The 26,996-nt window shown below is 47.1% G+C and overlaps 3 protein-coding genes across 3 annotated transcripts in view; 1 reads left to right on the top strand and 2 right to left on the bottom strand.

The window, feature by feature from the left end:
• Positions 1-4,901, top strand: part of MGLL (monoglyceride lipase) — a 156,225-nt gene extending 151,324 nt beyond the window's left edge. The window contains 1 exon segment of the mRNA XM_028524851.2: positions 1,839-4,901. Coding sequence (XP_028380652.2) covers positions 1,839-1,966 — 128 coding nt within the window. The 3' untranslated portion in view covers positions 1,967-4,901.
• A 13,344-nt stretch (positions 4,902-18,245) lies between these two features.
• Positions 18,246-23,820, bottom strand: ABTB1 (ankyrin repeat and BTB domain containing 1; the record flags this gene model as incomplete). Its single annotated transcript, XM_036009445.1, is given in 13 exon segments — positions 18,246-18,638; positions 18,641-18,698; positions 18,782-18,862; positions 18,864-19,049; positions 19,831-19,909; positions 20,734-20,781; positions 20,783-21,018; positions 21,596-21,620; positions 21,622-21,691; positions 22,105-22,131; positions 22,134-22,146; positions 22,245-22,376; positions 23,677-23,820. Coding segments are annotated over 13 exon segments (1,245 nt in total), but the record flags the coding sequence as incomplete, so codon positions are not given.
• Positions 23,821-25,171: 1,351 nt separating this feature from the next.
• Positions 25,172-26,996, bottom strand: part of PODXL2 (podocalyxin like 2) — a 50,003-nt gene continuing 48,178 nt past the window's right edge. Inside the window, 3 exon segments of the mRNA XM_028524613.2 lie at positions 25,172-25,588; positions 25,591-25,618; positions 26,363-26,542. Coding sequence (XP_028380414.2) covers positions 25,407-25,588; positions 25,591-25,618; positions 26,363-26,542 — 390 coding nt within the window. The 3' untranslated portion in view covers positions 25,172-25,406.

Genomic DNA, 26,996 nt, shown 5'->3' with positions numbered 1-26,996 from the left:
ACCTAATATGTACCTGTCAGTTGACCCTGAAGGCAGCTATCTGCAGTCAGTTGGGCAGAGCACAGCCTCAGTGTAAGAATGAATGGATGTGTCCCCAAACTATGCCACTACCTGCCAGAGCCATTTTTGCTAAGTTACAAAGAGGACAGGCAACTCATTACAGATCACACACTTACTGAGCTGTAGGGTCAAGATTCAAACTCACACCCTCTGACCCATGCACACTAATCCTCTCCATTCCCTACTGTACTGACAGAGACTCTTATATCTTTGCAAACTTTTACACCATTATGCATTGCAGACCCTGGCCCATACCAACTACAAGATATAATAGACTCCTAGATGAACAGAAAGAAAGAGAAAAAGGAAGATTGGCTCTTATAATGCTGGAAAGTATAAATGCCATGAGCACTTTGTAGTTTGGGTGTAGGCACCGCACAGATCATTTCCTTTGCTGGAATGGAAACTTGGTGGCCCTGCAAAAGAAGGCCATGCAGAGTACTCATCTGTTCATTCACTTTCCATTCATCCATTTCTTTATTCAATCCAAGTGTTCACTGAACATTGACTTTGTGCCAGCACCAGTGAACAAGACAGGCAAAGTCTCAACCTTCCCAAGCAGTCCATCCTAGCAAATGAGCAACAAACAAATAACCAGACAGGATGATGATGACAATGAATAGGGTGAGTGTCCTGAAGGAAATTAAGCAGGAGGTGGGGACAGGGAAACCAGACAAAATGTGAAGTACCTACTTCAGATAGGCAGGCAGGGCTAAGAGCTAACAGTGACTAGAGCAGTAGAAAAATATTTCAGACAAAGGGAAAGGCAACTGCATAAACCCAAGTTGCAAAAATATTGGTGTATGCAAGCAACCAGGAGATCAGTGCAGTATAAGTGTGCTGAACAGGGTGAGGATGTTATGTGACAGAGGGACCTGGCAGCAGAGGAGGAGTCTGGAATTTTTCTCTTAGTGCTATGAAAAAGCCACCAGAGTGTTCTGAGCTGGAGAGCCACATGCTCCAACTCTAGTTTTCAAAGCATCCCTCAGCTGCCATGTGGAAACAAGAATGGGAGAAAGGACACCAGGTGAGAAGATGGTGGCATCACCTAGGCCAAGAGGATGGGCTTGGCCTAAAGTGGTGGCAGTGAAGATAGGGGACAGCCTGGCCAGACCTGGAGAGAGTGACTATAGTGATCAAGTGATTAAGGATGAATCCTGAGCTTGGGCGTGCATCAGTCAGGAGACTATGACCCCTGCCCCAATATGGGTGACACAGGGAGTTCCATTTTGAGATACCTATCAGAGAGTCCATTGGAAATTTGAGAAAAGAATTGAAAGCAACCACAGGAGGAAAGTATTTCTAGAAAGTTAACAGCTTTTGAGTGATGTTGGGAAGACAAATAATATGAGAGCTAGTGTTCCCTGGCTATGGCAACTGAAGGTCATTGGAGCCCCTGCCAAGAACAGTTGCTGTGGGTTTGTGGGAGTAAAAATAGACTGGGATCAGCTGAGGTCCAAGTGGAAAGTAAAGTAAGGCAAGTAAGTGAAGACAGTAAATGGAAATCAAAGTTTTGAGATGGAGGCACAGACCAGGTCCACAGCTGGAGAGAGAAGCAGAATAAATGGAAAGTATGTGTTGACTTAAGAAAGGAAGTGCTAGAACATATTGGGACATTTTAATTTTTTTGAACCATCATCTGATCAAAAGGCATTAGTACCACAAAGACAGGAGTAATGGGGACAGGGGGAGAACCTGGGGGATTCCAGCTGCCTCCTGTGGCCTCCATCCCTGCACCTGTAGCTTCCTATAGCCCTGATTTCCTCTCTTCTAATTCCAGATTTACGAAGGTGCCTACCACGTTCTCCACAAAGAGCTTCCTGAAGTAACCAACTCCGTCTTCCATGAAATAAACACGTGGGTCTCTCAAAGGACAGCAGCATCGAGAACAGGGTCCCTACCCTAAACACACTGTCCAGCCAGGCAATCCCACAGTTAGGGAAATGGGCAGAGGAAGGGCAAAAGCCAACCTCTTGGATGTGGCTTGCAAAAGAAAAAAAATCCCACTAATTGGAGGAATCCCTAGCATAATTTACTAAAGAAAATAGACATTCTTGTCTTATATTAAGTTGTCCATCCATGGACCTACCTTAAGGGGTAGACAGTTAATGCAAAAAATAGAGAAGAGTCACAGGAAATTCTCCAGAGGTGGAATATGCTGGAATGTCCTTTAAACACAGCAGAGGCTCTGCTCTGCCTCTCCTAGCTCCTGCAAGGTTCCCAGGAATTTCTGGTGTTCTGTGACACCTGACTGCAATAATTGGAGGAGTCCCCTTCCTGCCCACCTGTCCAGTCCCCACAACCCCTCTACCCCCATTCATCTAAGTCTAGCCTTTCTCTGGCTGTGATGTAATGAGGTGGTTGGTGTCAGCTTCCCAGGGAAGACTTATGTGCCCCCTGAATCCCAGAAAATGCCTGGAACTTCTTCAGAATACATAGTCCCACCCTGTGACCCCTGTCAACTCTTTGTCAGTGAGAACAGGGCTTTGAGGTGGCATGAAACTTAGCCCAGAGAGAGAGAGAAGTTGACAAGAGATCCTACTGTCCCTTCTTCCCCTTCAGGGAGCCTGAGGCTGCCCATTAAGAATTGTGTTCAAGGGCTGCCTTTCCTTCCATGACTCATTTTACCTGACACTATGGGAGGACAATTGTATTGAAGAGGGAATGTCTAATATATACTGTATATTCTAAAGCAGATACTATTTGGGTAGGTAGGTGAGTGGGTCCAAGGGGGCTTGGAGGCACATGAGTCTGATCCCTCTGCACAGGCATAGGAAAAGCTGGCCTGGGAACTCTGTGCTAAAGGCATCAATGCACAGCCCCCAGAGGCAAGGCCCTGAGCACCACCAGTGGCCGTGTCAGGCTTCTCCCTGGTCCCCATCTGTCTGGGCCCATAACTGTCCTGGGAGCTCAGTCCTGGCAACACAGCTACATCTGGTGGCAGGAGAAGGGAGTCCCCACTTGGTGGTCCTGCAGCCGGGTGGGCAGATGAGGCTAGCTGATAGGGCCGACCTTTCCTAGCCAAGGCCCCGCAGTGCCTGACCAGCCTTTCTCAGGTGCCAATGCCCGCCCATGGCCCTCATTTAGTGCCAGCAATAAACAAGGATCACTGCCCACTTCAGGAATACCTTCACTTTCAGTCAGACTTGCTGTGACCTCATGATGCTCCTTAGTATAACTATGACCATGTGGTGGGGAGAGCCACTGGGGGTCAGTTGCTCAGTGTTGACTCCCATGGAAGGTGCAAGCAGGAGCTCCAGGCTACAGAGAAGAGGCAGCAGATTCCCTGCCAGGGCCTCCGACTCTAGGAGTTGGGTCTCTCACTCCTCTTTCTCTAGCAGTGGAACTGCTGCCCCTTATCCACATCTTATTCTTCTAGGGCTTTTTCCAGTCCTCAAAGAGGGGACCCATTTCTGCCCTCCCTCCAGGGACCTGCCTGCACCATGACAGAGCTAGAATTAGTCCCTTTCAAATGGCAGTCTATTCATGCTTGCTTGCCCAGGGCCCAGGTTTCTGTTCTCATGTCCCTACCCCTCAGGAGAGGCAAAGTACCCAAGTACCTACCCCTTGGGGGCAGGGCCTCAGTTTCCCCACAGAGAGTGGCTTCCATTGCCCTGTCTATTTCTCTGACTTCTCTTTGAGGGAGAAAAATGTAAGAAATGCACTGAGAGACAAGGTGGGTGTCTGTTCAGCTGGGCAGCCATGTGAATATTTGTGCTCCTCAGCTAAGGAAGGAAAAGAAACTCCATTGCAAACTCCCAAACCCACAAACCCCTCTGAGCCCAGACCTGGAATTCTTGCCAGAGCTGTGACAATTCCTGTCACATAAAGTCCCCACACCTCCCCCCACTCTATCGCTGCCCTACGTCTTCCATAAGCAGGTGACCACAATACCATTTCCCAAATTAAATATCAGGCACATGGTTTAACCACAAATCTTTTAGATGCATGAATTTATTTATATGAATGTTCTTACAGAGACAAATTTAGTCACATTTACACATCTTGTTAAAGAATCGCCTATATAAAAAAATTATTTGAAATGAATGAGTGAGCTCAGGAGCCAGACATCAGCTGTGTCTGGAGTCTTACCTGAGGTACTCCAAGTAAACTATGTGGGTCTCCAACTGAATTCATTCTCAAAGTTGACAGCTCTGCACTGACATCTGGAGCTTCAAAGTGGTACCATGGGAGCAAGGCAGATGAGCTGGGTTTGGAAGGGACAGTAGGTCTCACACAGAGCCTGGCCTTGAAAGAGGTGAGAGGGCATAGGCTAGCCAGGGAAGAGACCACAAAGACACAGCTGATCCAAACTCACCTGGAGGGATGAACACAACAGGATACTATATCCAAGCGGTGATGTGAACACACCTCTCCCTGTACCCCAGAGGTCATGCTGACCCATACAGAAATGGGTTTCATGCCTGAAAATCTTTCTAGGCAAAGATGTCACTTGTAGCCAGTGTAGGTGTTCCCAGTCCCAAAGGATCCCATTCTTTTGTAGGGAATGGGCAGCCTCCCTTCCACCCAGCACAGACCCCAGTTTCCACCTCAGTTTCTAGAGGGGCACTGGGGGTCATGGAAAGAGCACAGAAAGGTGCTCTGGACACTCTCCTTGCTCTGCTCAGCACCCTGTAGCAAGATTTTTTCTTTTTCTCACCACTGCTAATATAAACCCATTAGGATCACAATGATTTTCTTAACAAATTCACCTGTTTGCTTTTGTCACTGCAGCTCAACACACACCTAAATGTATGCTGTTAGTGGGGAAACATGTACCAGTTTAGAATTATTAAAGAAACCAATATGCCACAGCTAATCCTAATAAACCAGATGTTTTTCAAATGGTGTTATCTGTCTGTCTGCCTGATCTAAGACTACAACAGGTCCTACAGAGAGAGCAGAACTGAGAGCCTGTGCTGAGCCAGTCATATGATATAAACCCATGTGTGTGGACTTGACTTTCTGCCCTATACACTCAGAGATTTCTCCCCAGGAGCAGATTGTGCGTGCATTCTGTTTCATTGTAGACCTGCCACACTGCATACCAGAGGAACAGGGAAGCCCGCAGCTCTGGACCAACTGCTTCCTCCACAGCGCCACATGGATACCTGAACATCTCCAGAAACGAGCTCTGCTATTCACCGCCACACTGACTCTATCTGTGCCTCATTCATCTCAGCACAGGGTACCCCAGCTCTCCTGTTGTTCAGGCCAAAGCTCTGGACAGCATGCTCCACTTGTCTTGGCCCCACACTTACACTTGCCCAGCAGTAAATCCTGTCACCTCTGCTTCGAGTTCCCTCTGGCCTGATAGCTGATCACCCTGCCTTTGTCTTTTCTCCCATGTTCTTTGCCACATTATTCATGAAGCCTTTTCTGACCACCCTGTCAAAAGTCACCCCACCAACCCAGGCCCTGCCTTCTCCTCCTCCAGCAAACTGCCACCTGTTCTGCTTGTCTACCCAGTAGCTCTCTGGCCCCACCACTGGAATAAGCTGCAGGATCATGTGTCCTAGAATTAGCTCTCTGTCTGATTTCCAGGGGATTCCTGATAAAATGCCTGTCCAGTAAGGAAGGGAGGGAAGGTGGGAGGGAGGAAGAAAGTGAATGAATAAATAAGAGAGAGGATATACAGGAGGGAAGGAGGAAAGGAGAAACGGACAAATGCCATCTGAGACAAACACTGAGTTTGGCACTGGGACCAATTTCATGCATATGCAACCTGTGCAATCAGTTGCTCAGGGCCCATACTTAGAAAGGCCCCCATGTTTTGCTTATTGCTCTGCTACTGCTGTCTTGAAATTCTCAATCATTTCTGAACAAGTTCCCCACATGTTTGTTCTCCACTGGGCTCTACACACATGGAACAGGTTCTGTGGGCATGGCTGGAGTTGGGACTGCCCTCTGTGCAGAGGACCTTCCAATGGTTGTATACCTGAAGGACAGAGTCTGCCCTACCCAGGACCTCCCTTTCTTCTTACACCTAACCAAATTCTACCCTGAGCCTGATCAAACCTGGCCTTCCCTGCCTCACATGAGCATTTCGTACTATGAGAAGATCCCTACTGTTCATCCTTGATGTGCCCGCCAGGCACCATGCCTGGGCCTGGGACTGCCCCACAAAATGAAGACAGAGTGACACAAACCTGCCACTCTAGCACCTAACAGTGGAGGGTCAAGAAATAAGACAGAGCACACAGTGGGGCCAGCCCAGCAGGCTAGCATGCTCTCCAGAGTCGGCCCTGAGGGAAAACAGGGAAATAAGTGGGAGTGAGGAGCTCAAGAGGGCTCAAGGCAAGACTTGAGGGTAGAGGTTGGTCTCAGAACTGAGACTTTCAGGGTGAGTGGGAGGAACCTAAGGTATCCTCAGTAGCACCCAAATAAGGACAGTGTGGTGAAGGGAGCCCATGGGGTAGATGTGTTACTGGAAGCTCATTTATTCTCACCAACACAGTAAAGAATTACAGATCAATAAGATGAAAGTGGATAAGTAAGAGTTTTATTAATACATTTTCTCTCAGGTCTGGCAAGAGGGTGGCAAGAAGGGCTTAGCATAGAAGAAGCAATAAGAGAGCCTAGGCTCTTTTTTGCAGGCGGGAATCTTAGGGGAGATCTCAGGGGAGGGTTTCAGTATAATATTCATCAGTTCTCCAGGTGTGCCCTTTCAGGATCATGGTCTCCTCTGATTAGTCAGTGGCAGGGGGTCTTTAGCCATTGCAGTTGGTCTGGTATAGCCCACCTGGTTTTGCTGATTTTCTGGACCTGTAGCTGAAACACAACTGAGACCTAGATGTTATCTTTAGGGAGGTGACCTTTTGTATCTGACTGTAAATTGCTCAGCCATTGTGTTCAACTATCTCAGTTATTCTATTCCACTTGCCAGGGAATTTTCTTAGCTTCTTAATATCCTGTCTCAGGTCACAGGGGGGAGCCATGGCTGGAGGGCTTGTCACTGAACATGGAGAGCATTGCCCTGTGAGAGGGATGACACTTGTCAGGCTGGGGCTTTAGACAGAGGACACAGCCATGGCCAAGATGGAGGCTGGCAAGGAGGAGGCAGCCCCCTTCTTTTGCTTCCATCTTTCACCGAGTCTGGAGCAGGCTTCCAATCCATCATCCAAAATGGTTGCTCTAGCTCCTGTCATTGTATCCTTGTTCCAGCCAACCAGAGGGGAAGAAACGAAGGGGGGCAGGTATGAGTGCGCCTTTGAAGGAATAAAGCACAGATCACATCTAGTACTTCAGCTCACATCTAGAACCGGGTACAAAGAAGCCTGGTAAATATGCCAGGTGCTCATGAAAAAGGGCTCAGATATCAGGAACAGCCATCAGGCTATGCCCATGAATGAAGAGTGCACCCTGAGGCTTCCAAGGAGGAGATACCCAGGCTCAGTATCTGCCTGGAAGGTGCCAACAAGGCAGTGAAAATGGGCTGTAGATGAGGCAGGGCCTTGTGGCAGTGAGTACAGAAATGGGGAGACTGAGCAGCAGCTCCTAAAGAGTTAAAATCAACAAGGTTTTGTGATCAACTAAGTTTGAGGGTCAAGGAATTGGGAGAAAACATAAAGAACACATATCTATCTTTACAAAGCTCTGTAGGTAAGTGTCGATGAAAAAAAATCCAAACCTCTAGAGAATTTTCATGAGTATGGGTCAAACTGAAGACCTACACCAGGGAACAAGATCTCAAATGCGCTCAAGAATAACAGTTTTGCAGCTTCTTTTATGCATTTGAAATTAAGAAGGAAAGTGAGGTAGATTACTTGGAGGTAGGAGAAAGCAAGACGGAGATTGGATTACAGGATAGTTAACAAGATTATGTGCTTTGCTAAAAGTGTGGTTATCCTTCAGGCATCTCGAAGGTGCATTAGCCTAGATGCCCAAGAACAATGGACATGGCTGGCTTAAAAAATCTTTCTCTGAAGAAGTAATATTCCTAATCAACAAATAAAAAAGCAAATAAAACATATCCAGAGACACTGAAATTAAGAACAATCTAACAATAGCCAGAGAGGAGGAGGAAGGGAACAATGAGGGGGGAAGGGTTTTCAGGAACTACTATAAAGGGCACAAGGACAAAAGCAAGGGGGAGGGTAGAAGCAAGGGAGTGAGGTGGGCTTGGCTGGGGTTGGGGGGAGTGATGGGGGAAATGCAGACAACTGTAAGTGAACAACAATAAAGTAATTTTTAAAAAACAATACACTGGAGATAACAGAAATAAAGTAAATAAACACAATCTTAAAAAAAAGAAATTAAATTCCTGGGGAGTGAATACCCACTATTACCTGCCCAGTTAGGAGTTTATGATCATACCATCTTGTATGGTTACCTTCCCTTGTGTCTCCACATAAGGAAAGGATGCAAAGTCTGTCCAGATTGCTCGTATGGTATTTTCCAGAGAAAATCAAAATTCACATTGAGATTCACATTGCTCTTTTAGCCCCTTCTATGGTTGGCACTTCCTCATGACCCTCTTTAATTTTCATACCAGCTTTGGGTGGTTGGTGCTATTGCTTCCATTTACACTAAGTAAACTGAGGCTCCCAAGAATTCAGTGATTTGTTCAAAGCCAGATGCTGGGTCTGAGCCAAATCACCAAATTCAGGTGCAGAGTACCTATTGCCTCCCAGAGAAGGAAGGTAGGTAACAAAGCTCCAAGAGCAAAGTACCACAATGCAACTCTTCGCATCTTAAATCCACACCAACCCTCCCTCACCAGTTCCCCACAGGAACCCTTATTGCCTGAGGGGAACTTCCTGGCTCAGGGTAGTAACTCCTTGAGGCCTAAGGGCCCCAGAGCCCCTTCTTTCAGAAGTCCCTGTCTCTGAGGCCTCTGGTACAGACTTTTCCCAAAGTGAGAAAGCTTATGCCTTCAAAATGTTTGCTCTAGGGACCAACGCTGTCCCAAGACCTGGCAAGAGCACTCTTTACTTTGTGATGCCAGTGGCCAGATGGCAATCTCACCCTGCCTTGGATTCCTAGGTCTGCTGCAGTGAGAGAGGGCATTAAAGGCTATGTAAGTGTTTTCCAGGTAGAGGAAAGAACATATGATGCAAAATTTTCATTCTTTTTTCTTTTTTCAGGAAGGGATGATATTAGAGAATGAGTGAAAAAATATTTTATTTCTTTCATTATAGACTTATCTCATGTAACAACTGTTTGGGTCAGGACCAGAACTAAAGTGAGGCCAATGCAGTACTCACCTCGTCACAAAATGTAAGAGGGCACCAAAATCTTAGTGATTAAGACTACTTTTTAAATCAAAATTAATGCAAAAAAATGATGAACCAAATAACATTTTAAATAATGATAGGATCTGGCTTTCCATTTTGCTTCCAATTTTAGTTTGACCCAACAGAGCACTGCCACTGATTTTGTCTCTGCCCTGCCCCATCATCACTCCTTTTCTCTTTTTGAGGGTGCAACAAGACGTTCCTATGTTACATTATATATATTAACTGTATTTTTTTCTTTTCCATTGTTGCTTATTTTGTTAGCGTTTGGTTGATCTATTTTTACTTCTGTGAAAAAATATGTGGATATCTTGAGTTGGAATAGAATGCATGTAGTACCCAATAAAATTTATGGAAATTTATGTTCTTTCATTCAGCAGTTTTGCATTTAGAGTCAGAAATTAATTATAAAGCTAAGTGGGGGATAGATGTGCTTTTTCTAAGTAGTGCAGCCACACTATGAAAACTACACACAAGTCAGATGAACCTCAACTCTCAGTCAGCACTTCTCTATTCCTTTTTGGGACTATGCCATGGTTAGGAGCTGGGGATTGTGGGACATACCCAAGGTGACCTGAATGAGCCCCCACAGCCAGGGGCTGCCTACTCAAGACCCATAGACCCAGGACAACCCCTAATCCCTAAAGGACACCTGCTGGTCACCCAACCCTCTCCTTGAGGGGTCCCAACTCCAGAAAATGCCCCCTCACTCTCCCCCAACTCCCCCCCTTCCAGGGGCTAAGGCTCCCACAGTGAATTCAAGCTTTATTGCAACCAGACTCTTCTGCTCCCTGCTGGCCATCTCTGTCCCTGTGAGAATGAAACTGGAAAAGTCAGTGTTTGTGCTGCCCATCACTACCAGAATAAGTAAAGACAAGGATTGAATCTCTATAGGTGTTTTATTCAGATGTCCAGTGATTTGAGAAGATGGCAGGTTATGTACCCTAACAGACCATCTTAACATTTAAACTACCTTTTTTTAAAGAATTGTTTTTTTAAGATTTTATTTATTTATTTTTAGAGAGGGAAGGGAGGGAGAAAGAGAGAGAGAGAGAAACATCAATGTGTGGTTGCTGGGGGTCATGGCCTGCAACCCAGGCATGTACCCTGACTGAGAATCAAACCTGCGACACTTTAGTTCACAGCCCATGCTCAATCCACTGAGCTACACCAGCCAGGGCTAAAACTACCTTTTTATAAGAAAGGGTAAATAAGGGTTTGGAAAAGAGGTTAATTGGATAAGAGTTGCAGTCCAGTGATTTTTCTAGTATTTCTTTATCTGTTGATCAACAATTCTTTATCTGCATCCCTCCCTGGAATACAATGGCTTGCAGACCCCCTGGGGTACAAAGGTTGAATTGCTTGTCAACCTCCTGGAGTCCTGTGGTCTTGCATTCCAGTTCTTGGAATAACAGTTTACCATGTGCTTTAATTACTTAAGGCTATCAATTAAGACTAAAATCTTTAACTCTTGAGTTCCCCTATCACTCCCCCCTGTTGTTTTTAATTATTGTATTTCTATTAGATTAGTTTAGAAACTAAAACAATATAAAAGCAGATAAGATTATTTAAAAATCATTTTGCTGTTGAATAAACAGTCCTTCCACACATTAGAAACCATCCTACAGGCTTGAAATGGCTAAAGGCATAAGAAACATTAGTGGTGTGGTTGCAGTTCATCTAAAACAATTTATAGTACAGTTGACAAAAGTTGCACATTTTCCATCTGGGGCTACATTAGCATTTTTAAAGAAAACATTTCCCTGTCCTTTAGAGTAACAATAGCTCCCCAATTATCTTTCCTGGGGAGTACAAACACCTACCAAGACACGGAATGAAAGTTTGTTCAACATATGTTCCAGTCTACTTTTCTTCTAGTTGGCTTTCTGGGGATATTATCTTCAGTGTCTTAAGTCGCACTTTATCTCCAGGCTGAAAGCATGTAGCAAACCTGTGGGGAAGATATCTCTAATACAGATAAAATCATTAATCACAGCTAAAGTCTGACTTAAATGTTATACATAGTTCATAATTTCATAAGAAGTCAGTTGAATCCCAGTTTCAGGAGGCACCCTTATCCTGAGCAGAACAATATGTAAAACATGATCCCAATGGAGATGAGCTTCTTGACACAGTTTGGCTACATTTTTCTTATGGTGTAATTAATCCCCTCTACCTTCCCAGAAGCCTGAGGTCCATGCTGTGTGCAGTTTCCACTTGATTCCTAAATATTTACCAACATTCTGTGTAATATCTGAAATAAGAGGAGCTCCATTATTGCTCTGGATGCTGCTAGGAAGGCCAAAGGAAGAATTATTTCCTTCAGTAAGGCTTACATTGCCTCTGAGGATTCTCAGTTCTAGTAGGATAGGTCTCCTGAAAAGGTAGCAACAAAAACTAACAAATACTGTATGTCCATCTTCAGGCCCTCTGTATCTGGCTAAAGCCTACTTGCCAGTTTTCAAACAGGCACTGTCCTTGGTATTGTTTCCCTTCTTTCTTCTGATGGGGATCTGTCTTAGAGTTGTTCTTCTGGCACAAAATACATCTTTTGTTTTCCATATGACTTTAGAAATTCCAGGACCTCAAGTCAGTATACACCTAACTCTCTTTTTAATACAATCAGTTCATCTTTCTGAGCAGAGGTTCCTGGCAGTAAGGCCTTGGCCTCTACTTTTCCTTCAAGAGTCACAATGATATAACCATCCTTTCTGTTCTGTTGTCCCTGCTTCCATCTGTATATAGAGTCCAGTCTGCCTCTTCTAGAGGATGGTCCTATAAATGGATTAATTTTGAGGGAGACCTTGGGATTGTCAAGAATTGTTTGGTACCTGCCCATTTTTCCAGCAGTGAGCCACAAATTTCCTTTTTGCTCTAGCAGGCTTAATACTTGGTGGGGTACATAAATGGTGATAGGCTGTACCAAGGAACACTTTTCACTTCCCTAAAAGCTCACAGTTGGCTGCTACAGTGCTCAAGCATGCTGGTCACCCCTGGACAGTGTGATCTAGCTTCTTTGTTTAAAAGTATTTTTATTGATTATGCTATTATAGTTTTCCCAATTTTCCCCCCTTATCCCCCCTCTGCCCTGCATCCCTCAGTCCTCCAGCATTCCCCCTCTTCGTTCATGTCCATGGGTTGTACATATAAGTTCTTTGAGTTTTCTGTTTCTTATACCATTTTTTATCTCTCCCTGTCTACTTTATGCCAACTAATTATGCTTCTTCTTCCCTGTACCTTTTCCCTGATATTCCTCCCATCCCTCTCCCCACTGAAATCCCTCCATGTGATGTCCATTTCTCTGATTCTGTTCCTATTCTGATTGTTTGCTTAGTTTTTGTTTTTTGTTTGTTTTTTCTTTTAGGTTCATTTGTTGATAGTTGTGAGTTTGTTGTCATTTTACTGTTCATAGTTTTGATCTTCTTTTTCTTAGATAAGTCCCTTTAACATTTCATACAATAACGGCTTGCTGGTGATGAATTCCTTTAAGTTGACCTTATCTGGGAAGCACTTTATCTGCCCGTCCATTCTAAATGAACGTTTTGCTGGATAAAGTAATCTTGGATGTAGTTTCTTGCCTTTCATGACTTCAAATACTTGTTTCTAGCCTCTTCTTGACTGCAAGGTTTCTTTTGAGAAATCAGCTGATAGTCTTATGAGAATGCCTTTGTAGGTAATGCTCTCTTCTCCTCTTGCTGCTTTTAAGATTCTCTCTTTATCTTTAATCTTGGGTAACTTAATGATGATGTGCCTTGGTGTATTCCTCTTTGGGTCCAACTTCTTTGGGACTCTCTGGGCTTCCTGGACTTCCTGGAAGTCTATTCCTTTGCCAGATTGGTGAAGTTTTCCTTCATTATTTGTTCAAATAAGTTTTTTTGCTGCTGTTCTTCTCCTTCTGGCACCCCTATAATTTAGATATTGGAATGTTTCAGGTTGTCCCAGAGGTTTGTAAGACTCTCTTCACTTTTTGAATTCTTATTTCTTCATTCTGTTCCTGTTGGATGTTTTTTTTCTTTTTGTTCCAAATTGTTGCTTTGAGTCCTGGTTTTCTTCTTGTCACTGTTGGTTCCCTGAATATTTTGTTTTATTTCACTTTGTTTTTTCATTTTTTGACCAAGCTCAATCAGTTCTGTGAGCATTTTCATTACCAGGGCTTTAAATTCTCCATCAGATAGGTTGTCTATCTTCTCATCACTTAGTTCTCTTTCTGAGGTTTTGCTCTGTTCTCTCATATTTCTTTGTCTTGGTGCAGCTGATAGGTTGTAAGGGGGTGAGGCCTTAGGTATTCATCAGAGCAGGGCAACCCTCTTTGTTGTGCTGTGGTGCTGCTGTGGGGGAGGGGCCAGAGAGGGAACAATGCAGCTCTTCAGCTTGTCTCTGGCACACTTCCCAACTGGACTCTTGTTTGAGACTGGGAGTTTTACCCACCGGGGCAACCACCATAATCCACAGTCAACTCTGAGTCTCAGTTTCACCTTCAGCTGGCCCTGCCTGCCTGGTCTGCTGTCTCACCCAATTTTTCTGAGTTGGCTAGCACACAGTACACCCCCTTACTGGTCTGGTTGTTCTGGTTGATTTTTTTTCTAATTCCTTGGTTATCAGAGTTCCATGCAGTTTGATTTTCTGGTGCTTCTGGTTATTTATTGATTTTAGATTGGTTGTTATCCTCCTTTTGGTTGTGCAAGGAAGCTAAGGGTTTCTACCTTTGCCTCCATCGTGGCTAGAACTTGATCTAGTTCTTTGAGAAACCCAATAAGACTCCTGCCAGATTAGAGCAGGAACCCAAGAAACCTTACTGTTTGTTGGCAAATCTGGGCCTTCTGTGCTGATACTTTATAGCCACAAGATGCCAAATGGTTCAATTTACCTATAGTATTAGTTAAATTGCACATCTACATATTGTAACAGAGTCCCTCCTTCTAGTTTTAGATCTTTTCAGCCCTGGCTCAAGGTCTCCCCAAATTGTAGGCCATTTCTTGAACCCTTGTGGTAAGACTGTCCAGCAGTAGAGTCTTTCTCTGAGAGTCCAGGTCCTGCCATTCAAAAGCATACAATGGTTGAGAGTCTTGGTCAACTGGCATGCCAAAGAAAGCATCTTTTAAGTCCAATACTGAACACCAGAGACTGTCCAGGATATGCTGTTCTGTATGTCATTTATGGCCCTTAAATCTTATATTATAGAGGGAGTGGCAGGGACAAATAAGTCAAAATTCCTGAACCTTCTCAATTATTCTAAGTATTCCCTCTAGGCCCTCCTTTTGCAGGGATACTGCCTCTTACTGGAGTCCCTGCCCCTGGTCTGAGGTCACCTTTAACAAAGGAGGCTGCTTAGCCTTTCCTGGACTTTGAGCAGCCCACACAGTGGTGTTTACCTGATTCTCAATTGCTTTCCTCCTTCCCATAGTTGCATAAGAAAATGTTGGCATGCTCTGGAGGGACCTGTAGGTGGAGCTATCATTCTTCTGGAGAGAAAAAATTTGAACTCAGAGTTTCATCAACAAATCCCAGGGTAGAAAAAACATATCTCCCACAGAACATTCTTAATGTCTTCAAGGAACATTGACTTTCAGGGTTTCCAGAAATTCCAGTTACAGTTCAGCTAGAGGTCTAAGGACCACAAATATGTTGCTTTGGTATCAATCAGAAGGGTCTACAATTTGTCCTCCCACTGTCAGTTTTACCTGAGTTCTCAGACTCTGGCTTCCTTTTCCCTTGCTTGGAACACTTATTTTTATAGTGCACTTTTCCCTTGCAATATGATTGCCCTGCCCTGGTAGGAGCTTGTCATCCACCAAATTTGGTTCCCTAACAGGTTTGAGATAGAGAGATCAGTTCAGGTTCACCTCCTTTGGCTCCCTTAGCCAAGTTAGAAGGAGGACTCCCCAGGGCTGGAGGGACCATGGGATCCCTGACAATGCTCACAGCAGCCATCCTTATCTTCCTGGTCCCTCTCTTCTGAGCTCCTGCTGTCTGCCATAGGCAAATTCTTTTTACTCTGGGCCATTTTTCCATTCCTCTGATCTTTGATAAAACAACTTTAAATGCAGTATAGTATAGTAGTTTAAAGACCCATTCATCATCTAACATTCTCCTAAATCCAGACTATACATAAGCCAAGCAGCATTACAATAAAAAACCATTTCTTAGATCATAAGCATAGATCAACCAGTCAGCCAGGATTCACCCCAAAGGACTGTTTCCCAGAACAGAGGCTACCCCACCACCATATTCTACCAGAGCTCTGTAATACCACACAAACCAGAAGGCAATTTAATTAAACCAAAAGGCACCTCTTTACCAGATAAACCAGAAACCACCTTAATTAAATAGGACTGCAATCCCAAACCAGAAAGCTTAGTGATCAATTACAAGTGAAGGTGACATGGGGTGCTGAGAATCAGAGAAGAATCCCCAAAGGAAATCACTTGGCAGCTTTTAGGGAGTCTCCAAATCCACACACTAGGGCCCCTCAGTCCAGGCAGCCAATGGGACTCCATGCCAAATAGCCACTTAGCAGAGACTCTTGAAGATGTCCTATCTGGGTCTCCTGAATATGAAACTGGAGGTCAGTGGTCATGGTGTCTGTCACTACCAGAGCCAATAAGTAGAGACAAGTATTGAATTTTTATGGGTACTTTATTCAGATGGCTGGCAACATAAGAAGACAGCGGGTTATATACTCTCCAAAACCATCTTAACATCTCATTTCAAGCCTACCTTTTTATAAGAAGAAAAGGTAGGTAGGGGGTTTGGAAAAAGGTTAATTGGATAATAGCAAGTTTCCTAGCACTTCTTTATCTGTTGATCAATTCTTTATCTGCACCCCCCTTCTTGAAACACAATGGCTCAGATACCATCTCCATGGCTTGCAGACCTCCTGGGGTACAAAAGGTTGAATTGCTTGTGGACCTCCTGGAGTCATTGTGGCCATTCATTCCAGTTCCTGGAATAACAGCTTTCCACATGCATTAATCACTTAAGCTTATTAACTAAGGCTAAAATCTTTGACTCTAGAGTTCCCCTGTCAAGAAGAAAACTTGGGAACTGGGTGCTGGTCAACATGGAGACATAGGTAGATATGCTTCACTTTCTCAAATAATTGAAAGAAAGATAACAACTAATTTAAAAAGAAAAAACAACAACTGCAGAAAATCCAACCAAAGAGTTAAAGAAACATTCATCCAGACTAGTAGGAGGGGTGGAGACAGGAAGCCAAGGCAGCAAAGATTCACAAAAAGGTGGCAGTTGGTGGACGGGGGGGGAGAAGTAGATGGTGGACTGAAATATCCCATGTTCAAGTTAAGATTGGAGGAACAACTGGGGAGCAAGACAGCCTGCACAACCCAGGGTTCCACCACAGGAAATTAAATACTCAAAGTCTCTGGCTATAAAAACCTTTGGGGGTTACAGCAGCAGGAGAAACTCCAAGTCTCACAGGAGAGTCCATTGGAGGGACCCACAGGGTCCTAGAATGTACACAAGCCCACCTATCTGGGAATCAGCACTTGAAAGGGTACAATCTGCTTGTGGGAAGTGAGGGAAGTGACTGAAAGTGGAGTGAGAACCAAGCAAGTGCCATTGTTCCCTCTCTGACTCTTCTCCCACCTACAGTGCTACAACGCAGCAAAGAGGCTTGCCTGGGGCTCTGGCCTTTACAATGTGCACCTAAACAAAGAAATATGACCCAAATGAAAGAACAGATCAAAGCTCCAAAAAAATGCAACTAAGTGACAAAAAGATAGCCAATGTACCAGATGCACAGTTCATAACCCTGATAATCAGGATGCACACAGAATTGATTGAGTATGGTCACAAAATAAAGGAAGAAGTGAAGGCTATGTAAAACAAAATAAGGCAAAATATACAGGGAACCCAAAGTGAAGGAAGGAAACTGAGACTCAAATCAAAGATTTGGAACAGAAAGAAGAAATAAACATTCAACTGCAACAGAATGAAGAAATAAGAGTTCAAAAAAATGAGGAGAGGCTTAGGAACCTCTGGGACAACCTTAAACATTCCAACATCTGAATCATAGGGGTGTCAGAAGGAAAAGAGGAAGACCAAGAAATTGAAAACATATTTGAAAAAAATAATGATGGAGAACTTCCCTAATCTGGCAAAGGAAATAGACATGCAAGTCCAGGAAGCTCAGAGAGTCCCAAACAAGTTGAACCCAAGGAGGAACACACTAAGGTACATCATAATTACATTACTCAAGATTAAAGATAAGGAGAGAATCTTAAAAGCAGAAAGAGGAAAGGAGACAGTTACCTACAAAGGAGTTCACATAAGGCTACCAGTTAATTTCTCAAAGAAACCTTGCAGGCTAGAAGGGACTGGAAAGAAGTATTCAAATACATGAAAGGCAAGGACCTGCATCCAAGATTATTCTATCCAGCAAAGCTTTCATTTAGAATGGAAGGGCAGATAAAGTGCTTCCCAGATAAAATAAAATTAAAAGAGTTTGTTATCACTAAACCCTTATTATATGAAATTTAAAAGGGACTTATCTAAGAAAAAGAAGATCAAAACTATAAATGACAACAAATGAAAATAGTAAAATGACAACAAACACAACTATCAACAACTGAACCTAAAAAACAACAATAAAAACAAACTAAGAAAACAACTAGAGCAGAAACAATCACAGAAATTGAGATATCATGGAGGATTATCAGTAGAAAGGAGGCCAGGGAGAATGGGGGTAAAGATACAGGGAATCAGAAGCATAATTGGTAGGCACAAAATAGACAGGGGGAGATTAAGAATAGTATAGGAAATGGGGAAGCCAAAGAACTTATATATACGACCCATAGTCATGAACTAAAGTGGAGGAATGCTAGGGGGGAGGGGTAGTGCAGGGCAGAGGAGAATAAAGGGGAGGGGAAAATGGGACAACTATAATAGCATAATCAATAAAATATACAAAAAAAGAAGGCAACTTGGTTTTAGGAAACAAGTAGCCAGGGAGAGCCAGACTGGAGTGGGGAGAGGGTCCTGGGGTAGGAAGGCTAAGAAATCCCACTCCAAGTTTCCCTGAGTGATGCCAACCCCAGGGCATTGGGGGCTGGTTTGTGAACTGGGGGAGGAAGCTTATATCTAGGTGACCCTCCCTGGGGTCCTCAAGCACACTAGGGAGCACATGGTTGACCAGAACACATGTGTAGTCCACAGGGAGCCCCTAACTCAGTGACAGTCAGCAGTCGAGGCCATTAGACACCAACAGGTCCTCAAGAGCATGTAGCTGCTGCTGCATCACCTCGATGTTGCTGTAGATCTACACAATGCTGGCCATGTAGAAGCAGATATCATCTATCAGCAGGATGGATCCCAGCTTCTGCCAGCCACCAGAGCCACCACATCCTCCTTCACAGCCTTTGAAAACTCCTCCCCCTCCAACAGCTGTGAACAGACTAGCTCAGGGCATGCCCACTGCCCACTACTGACCACTGCCTGCCCCTACCCACCAAAGCTTGATAACCCACCTTCTTGATAACCTTGGCCATGTACTCATTGCATTGGTCCTCAAGGCCTATGAGGCAGAATAGCTTGGCCACAGGACACACACCTACACATGCCAACCATGGTGTCCTCATCCAGCAGCTGGGCCAGATTGCAGTCACACAGTTTCAGACCCAGCAACAGCTATATGTTAGCCATCCTCAGCACATTATAAGCCACATTTTGCAGTGGGGCGGGGGAAGCTGTGGTGAAATGAGGGTGGTGGAGGGTGCACCTCGAGGTCACCAAGACCTCTCAGGGTCCCAGCTGTAAGGATGGGACCTGCTGGGGAGAGAGGTTGTAGGCTTCAGGCAAAGCAGATGCTCCCCACCCATGCCAGGTGCCTGTCCTGGACCCCTGCTGATATCACTGGGACCAAACGAGACACAAGAACCTGGGGTTCCCATGCCTCAGGCAGAGCAGAGCCTGAGCTCTGAATCACACAGACATGAGCTAGGAAATTCTAGCTGTGGCATCGTGGGCAAATCACTTCACCTTTGTGCCTCAACTGCCCTGTAAGCTGCAGACAACCATGCCTGTCTTAAAACGCTATCAGAAAACTGACAAAAGTTGCTTCTGGTAAAACTAAGGCAGAGACTCTACTAATGGAGGGGAAGTAACTATTTACCAGCTCCCTCCCACCTATAGAAGCTAGGTGGTATTTAGGGCATAGGGTATTTAGAGCCATAGTTGTACCTTATGCTGGAAGAGATCATGTGCTCAGCTCTGGTCCAGACTTTGGATGGCCACAGGAAGCAGACTGAATACAGAGCTGACAGGACCTCTGCTAACCCATCACAGGTCATGTGCACAGTGCTTCCTCTTGCTAGGTACTGTACTTACAATATGCACATTCAACCACAGAAGACCTTAAGAGGTAACAACTATCAGTATCTGCATTTTCTAGAAGAGGAAATTGAAGCATAAAGCAGTTGAGTAACTAACCCAAGATCTCACAGCTCTGTGGGGGACTAACCCAGAGTTAAACCAGATTTGGAACCCAAGTCCTTGCTCTAAGTCATTAAGAAGCTGCCCTCTGGGTGGCAAAGCTTCCTGGGGTCAGGATGGGCCAAGTTGGATCTTGGGTAGCAGGCCCAGAGAGCTGGACTACACTACAGGAGAAATGAAATAAGGAGGTAGGAGGGATTCTCTAAAAGGCTCTGTGGTAAATACTGTGTGCCACAGGGTCTCTGTCACAGCTACTCAGTTTTGCCATTGTGTAAAAGCAGCCACCGACAGTACAGAAATGAATGGTTGCAGTTGTAGTTTCTATAAAAAAGTATTGACAAACAGGCTAGATATGGCCTGTAGCCCAAGGTGGAATGAATAACCAGCAAGCTGCCTGCCCAGGGATACTCACCTCCACATAAAAGGAAGACAAACTTCTCTCTTGCAGAAGTCACCATATGTACAGTGGCCTTTACATGAACACACACACCCTGGCAGAGAACATTCTTGGCACTATCTGCTGCTGCCCATGTTGCTTTGTGTTAGGGAGGCCTTGGAACAGGTGAAGATACAGGGAGGCAGTGAGAAAACAGAAGACAGGAGATAGAGAACTTCAGGAGTCTGCAGCAAACTACAGGCAGGAGGCTCAGAGATCCTCACTGTTGTGGGAATCCAGGGTTACTGTCCTCTGGTTGAAGAAGTTGGGGATGCTATATGGCTGACTTGTCCCCAAGTGCCATGTGCTCATGACATGGGTGTTGTCACTCATTCCTGTTCTAGGGCCCCTCCACCTAAAAGAAAAATGCAAATGGGCCCCACACTCCCTCTCCAACCACATGGAAATCCTGTCCCTCAAAGTCAGGCAGGACCTGGGCACACCCTTAAAGCCCGATAGTGACATGGGCTGTGTGCCTGTCCTGACCATCATGCCTCCTGCCCCTGGCACAGAGTACACAGCCCACCCGAGCCTGCACTTTGGCATGGCTGCTATATGTGTAGTAGATAGAACACATGGGTGAAGATGCAGGGCCAGATTCAGGGTGATGGCCGGAAGGTCACCAATGGCCTTCAGCCCCTCATTTTCTCCAAAATGGTCATGCAACAGGGCTTGGAAGTAGTCACTATGGCCAGAAAAGAAGGCTTGGGGGAGGCTAGGCTTAGGGAAGGCAAGGGCCAGGGCTGTGCCCAGAGGAGCTGGCCCAGGGCTTAATGAAGGGAGGGGGTTGGACATCACCTTGTGACAGAGAAATCTGAAGCCCCCACTCAGAAGCAAATATTAGGAAAGATTTTGAAGACATCAGGAAAAAGGAAGGGCAACTCCCCAAGTTGCCCCAACTTCCTGCAGGAAGCTGTCACTTGCTTCTAAGTGAGAGGTTGGCCTCCACCAAGGGCCTACTTTGCCTTGATCCTTTGCATTTGCCTGGAGGCATGGACTGCCATCCTGTTTGCATATTTAAATACAAGGCAAACAACAGTGTACAACTAGACTCAGAAAAAGGAAGTGATTGGCTTAAGGCTACACAAGAAACTGAATCCAAACATGGGGCTTGCCTACCACAGCCCAGTGCCCAGACACATTTTCTGCCCACCAGCTCCAGCCCCAAGCCCCTGTGTGCTTAGTAGGAGCTCAGGGTGTAGGGTACAGACAGCCAGTAGGACAGGGACCTCCCAGAACCAGGAGTCCTCTAGTGGGAGAGCCTAATGCTCAGAACCTTCACATACTTGTAAGTGCCTGGCATAGATGCCACTGCAGAGGAGACAACACAGCTTCAGAGGGTTAGGTTGGCTCTGCCAGTTCCTGCCTAAAGCCCTGGACCCCAAAGCCTAGACACACTGAACTCAGACACTACCTTGCACTTGGCCTCCAGGTCATTGATCCAATAGTTGGCACTGCTTGGCCAAGCGCTCATAGTCAATATGTTCTACACGGACATCCAGGTGGCCTGGGAGCAGTGTGGGAACCTCAGGGCCTGAGAGGGACCATTAAAAGTATACTACATTGGCATGTAGAGTTTCATAAGTGGTCCCTCCTTCTTAGCCACTTGGCTGTAGGACTGGGACTTCTGGGCCTGTGTCCTGCCTTGACTTCCCCATAAGAGCTAGTGCCTGAGTTCTACAGGTCCCAGAACAGACAAGAAGGGAGATCAGTTTATGGGTGAAACAAGCTCTTCCTCATCAGGTTATACCAGTCACTGTCTGCTAACCCAACCCAGGAGGCAACTGGAACTGCCTCACACTGCAGGGGACAAAGCACCAGGCAGTAAAAGGTCAGCTAAAGGCCACAGTTGAGTCTGCTCCTAGACAGAAACACAGCCTCTGCACTGCCTGCTCAACCCTGGCCTGGGGGTGGGGATCATTGTGTATAGGTACTGCAGCAGGGCCCCAAGGCCACAGGGTTGATCTGCAGGAAGAGACAGCCAGGAAGGAAAGTTAGAAGGCATGGCCCAGCACAAGCTCCTGCTGTCCTTCTGCTATCCCACCCCAGGGAGAGATCTGTACCAGTGGGTGCCTGAGGTCCATGATGCTCTTGCCCTTCCATTTGGTGTCCAGTATGTTGGTGAAGTAGGCACTGCATGCACCCATGATGCAGTGATGGGCCTGGGAGGGCTTCCTGTGCACCATGAAAAACACCTCTCCTTAGTCTCACCACTCCAATCTCCCATCCCATCCTGTAGGAGAACCCTCAGCCCCATGCAGGCCACACCCACCTCAAACCCACTGGGCAAAGGCCATCCACTATGCCCTGTGCTCCATCCACTATTGCTAGGAAGTAGTATCACAGTAGTCCTAGTCCCACTTCCTGCAGGAGGCTGTCACTTGCTTCTATTTATGCAGGGCCCAGTAGATGGTATCACTTACAACCCCATAGAAGCAGCATTTCATTCTGGAAGGTGTTTGGCCTTGCAGTGGGGGTCATGGGGCTGCATGCTATATAGTTGGAGGAGGGCCTGGGGAAATCCTAATTTCCATATTTCCCCTCCTCTTCTCCTCCTCACATGTAGGATCCATATACCCCGGGGATGCATTCCTAAATGACCCTGGGCCCACTCTGACCCTAGGGCTTAGGCACACAGGCAAAGCCCTGTTACACCCACACATATTCACTCACACATACCACAGACTACACAAAACAGAGTAGGCTGAGAGGTTGCCCTGTTCTGTGCACTGAGGACACTGCCATTGACAGGTCCCTGTTCTCACTGAAGTGAAATTTAGTGGGGCAGAAGGACAATAAACATATTAACAAATGATATAAGGTGCCTATGAAGAAAAACAAAGCAAGATAAAGGGTGACAGTGACAGCAGCTATGACAGAGGGAGGCCATGGAAGGATACTGTGGCAGTGACAATGTACAGACGACCTGAATGAAGTGAGTTAGCCATGCAAAGATCTGGAAAAAGCAGTCTAAGCAGGAAGAATAGCAAGTGCAAAGGCCCTGAGGGCAGCACAAACTTGGAGCAGCACAGAGGAGACCAGTATGGCTGGAACACATGGGAAAGCCAAACAAGAGAGGCCAGAGAGGGAGAAGTAGGTCATGTAGCAGCTCCCAAGCAAAGAAAGGCATTCTCATTTCTACACTAAATTACATTAAGAAGCCATCAGAGGATTGTAGATGGAGCAGAAGAGGTAGCCATAAGACCAGCGAGGAGGCTGGCACTGCATCCAGGGAAAGATGGTCCAGGGACAGATGCGGTAGCTGGGATATGCAGGAGCAGCAGAGATGGGAGGTGGGCAAAGAAGACAATAGGTTCTGAAAGTAGAGCTAATAGTACTTGCTGACTGGGTATACAGTGAGGGAAAGAGAGGACTCAAAGCTGTTTGCAAATGTGTACACATTCCTTATAGCACTTGCACACATGTACACACAACATCCTTAGCCCCTGTTGCCTTCCCTCACCATTGGCCAGAAGGTAGAGTACCAGCTCCTCAGCTCCACCTGAGGTGGAGAAGGAACGAGTACCAGGAGGCATCTGTCAGGACTGAAGCAGCAGCTTCATCTACCCTGAACACCCACCCAGCTGACACTCGCAAGGGGGTGGTATCCCACTGGTCACATACATTCACATCCACATATCACTGCTCTAGCAGGTACCTGGACAGGGAGAGGGGAGGTCATAGCCTGGGTCAATACAGGCTCATAGTCTGGGAGGGGAGACATTTTTTGGCTGAAGGAAGCCTCCCCCAGGTAAGGCAGGTGACAGGCAGACCAGCATAGATATGGTGTGGAGATGGGAACACAAAAGGCAGACCCTGAGCATCAGAGGCCAGGACCCAGAGCTGAAGAGGCTAAGATTCTGGCCTGCAGGCATTTTGGAGAGAGGAGGTGATGGGGGCTCTGCTTCAGCCAGGACCCTCTTGTGACTTAGGGAGTCTGTAGGCAGGGAGAACAAGGAGGAAGCTGCCTGTAGGCATCCTGGTGGTATGGAAGTATGTTAAGAAATAGACACATTGTAGAAGGTGGAAGTCAGGAGAAAGGTACAAACAGGTGATGCAATGTCGAGGCAAGGAGATCATCATGGATGGTGTGGAAGCCATCACTGTGCAGGGCAGCCTTGAGGGATATCCAGGTTGGACCAGGGAATGCTGAGTGGCATTCAGCTTTGGGAGTTATCTACTAACTCCCAGGTGACACCTGTTGAGATGAGAGTGGCCCAGGGAAGCTGTGGAATAACTATGGGGAAGGAAGGGCCAAGTAAAAGAGGTGCCTCACATCCCAATGGGGCACCCTCTCCACTCCTGCCAGAGCCATGGAGATAGCGATTTCAGCTCTATATGTGCTTTAGCTACATTAATTAATTCCTAATCTCCGTATGACCAGAGGCTGATTGTGGGCCCACGTTTTCCCAACTCCAGATCCACAGGCATCAGAGAGAGGAAACAGATCGGGAAGTCCCAGGCCTGCCGCTAGTCTGACCTCAGCCTCAGGTACTCAGAGGGTGACCACTTCCTCTCCTCCCACTTGTCCTCCAGGGCTCTGCGGCAGTCCTCTCCTCCAAGAAGTCCTTTGGGACCACCCTGTTCCCACACTTCCGTCTGTAAGGCCACTGTTACCCCCTGGCGGCCTGTTGGCGAGTGGTCTGTGGTGGGTCGGGTGCTGGTGCCGGGGCGTCAACCTGTCCAGGAGCCGTCCCCTGCATGCCAGGGGCTGAAGACACTCTTGGGGTGTCACACCCTCTCGGGGCTGTGGGTCCTCACTGCAATAGGTCTACGTCCCCCTTCTCCCAGCTGGCGAAGAAGGCGCTGGTATCTAAGGCACTGACTAACGGGCACGCGGGGACTGGCCACAGGCAGCGAAGGTGGCAGCGACTTTGACCCTCCCGAGCCAGAAGTAAACAGACACCCGCCGTCCCACTCCTCCCTCCAGCTCACCCCACCCTCAAGTTCCCACAGCCCCACCCACCCCGCAGCAAAAACCAGTCGGGCAGGCAGAAAGACTGGGCCCGGCGTGGGCTCCGAGCGGTTTTAATGGGGGGTCCTGGGCTGGCCCCTCAGGATATCGGGTGGGGGTGGGGAGGACTATGCCAAGGCTATTTGGGGTGAGGGGGCGGGAGGAGCCAGCACCGGGAACCAGGCTGTGGGGGAGCAGCAGCTAGGAGAGAGGGAGCGCTACTGTACGTCCCAGTCCATCTTGCTTGTGCTGACGCAGGAGGCTCATGCCCTCACAGGTGCGTGTCCTCCTCGAACACATCGGAGTCCTCCGGGTCCCGCTTGCTCCCTATGAGCACACTCCAGCCCCCCGGGCCGTTGACCGCCCCGCCTCCATTCAGGCTGGGATGCTTCTCTTGCATCTCCGACTGGCTGTCGCTGGCCACATCTAGCGTGGGGTTGTCGTGGCAGCCATCTCTACGAAGCGCAGCTCCTCACCGTGTGACTGCGGACCGGGACCAGGCTGCTGGGCTAGCGCCTCCACCCCGGCCCAGCCCGCATCCCCCCCCCCCCCCCCCCCCCCCCCCCCCCCCCGGCGCCCCCCCCCCCCCCCGCCTCTGAACAACCCACCAGTTGCTTGTTAGTGTCCCGTCGACCCACCTAGTGACCTTGAACAAGTAAGTCACTTCATTATGCCTTCCCTAGTCTGTAAAACCCTACACAGGGAACCCCAAGGACCTTGACAGATGACACTTCCCTTCTGTTATGTTTCATAGCCCAACTCCTTTCTTAACAATTCTACTAATCCTTTGACTAAAGAAGCCTGTGGCCTCCAGACACCAGCAGACCCCTCCAAAAAGCCTTCTTATAAAGAGACCTTATGGGATTCTGGGAAAAATGGGAGTCTTGCCCTGCCCTCTCCTCTGTGGGGAGTATTTTCTTGACCGCTGGGCAGTGCTGAACTAGGGCTTCTCTAGTGAGATCTCCCGAAATGAGCTCAGGCCTGCAGGGCCACTCTGCCCCAGGACGGGCTAATGCCATAAAGAACTACTGTGGTTGGGGCTAGTGCCCTATACAGAAGGTCATCTAGGATGCGAACACTGGACAGGTGGCCTCACCTACAGTACTCTATCCTAGGACAACTACTGCCAGCCACATGAGATAAAGATGACAAGCCTGCGGGGCACTTCCATCTCCACCAGCACTGTCCCCAGGCCAGGACCTCTGCCCCACCCACCCCCACACTCACCACATGTTTCAGCTTGGGCAGCCGGCGCTGCCAGCAGTTGTAGAGCAAGCCCAGAACGATGATGATCACACAGATGGCACCGATGACCACCAGCACCACAAAGAGCGTCCCGTAGTCACTACGCACCTGGCTGGCCCGGGCCTGGCAGCTACTTGTCGTGGAGTAGTTCTGGATGCCAATCTGGGTTTGGGAGGGGCCAGGCTCCTCAGCTGAGGCCCTAGGATGCCATGGCTCCCACCCCTACATGGGGCCATGGGGTTGGGAGCTTAGGAACAGGGACAAGTGTGAGGAGGAGCTGGCACACTCCTGGCTCCTGAAGCTCCCTTAGAGGCCTGGATCTGTGTTCATGAGTGATTCTCTCTGCCTTATGCCCACCCTGTTCACCTGGGGGCAGTTCCAAGCCTCTCCACCCAAATCTCCATTCCCTGCCTCCCTCTGACATCCACACCATGGCTCTCATTGACCCTGACCTTGTTGTGACAGAAGTCTGGCTCGAAACCCACCTAGTTGTGGCCCTGACCCCCACTGAGACTGCCCTCCCATGCTGTCAGGCATGATCCAAACTCAACAGAGTTCCCACACCTGTCCCACCAGTTAAAAAAAAAAAAACAGACAAAGGCAGCTGTGATCCTCT

Source organism: Phyllostomus discolor, chromosome 9 (genome assembly GCF_004126475.2).
Source record: "Phyllostomus discolor isolate MPI-MPIP mPhyDis1 chromosome 9, mPhyDis1.pri.v3, whole genome shotgun sequence".
In the NCBI taxonomy this organism is placed as follows: domain Eukaryota; kingdom Metazoa; phylum Chordata; class Mammalia; order Chiroptera; family Phyllostomidae; genus Phyllostomus; species Phyllostomus discolor.
The sequence above is the reverse complement of the archived record's forward strand: the minus strand, read 5'-3'. Positions and strand labels throughout refer to the sequence as shown.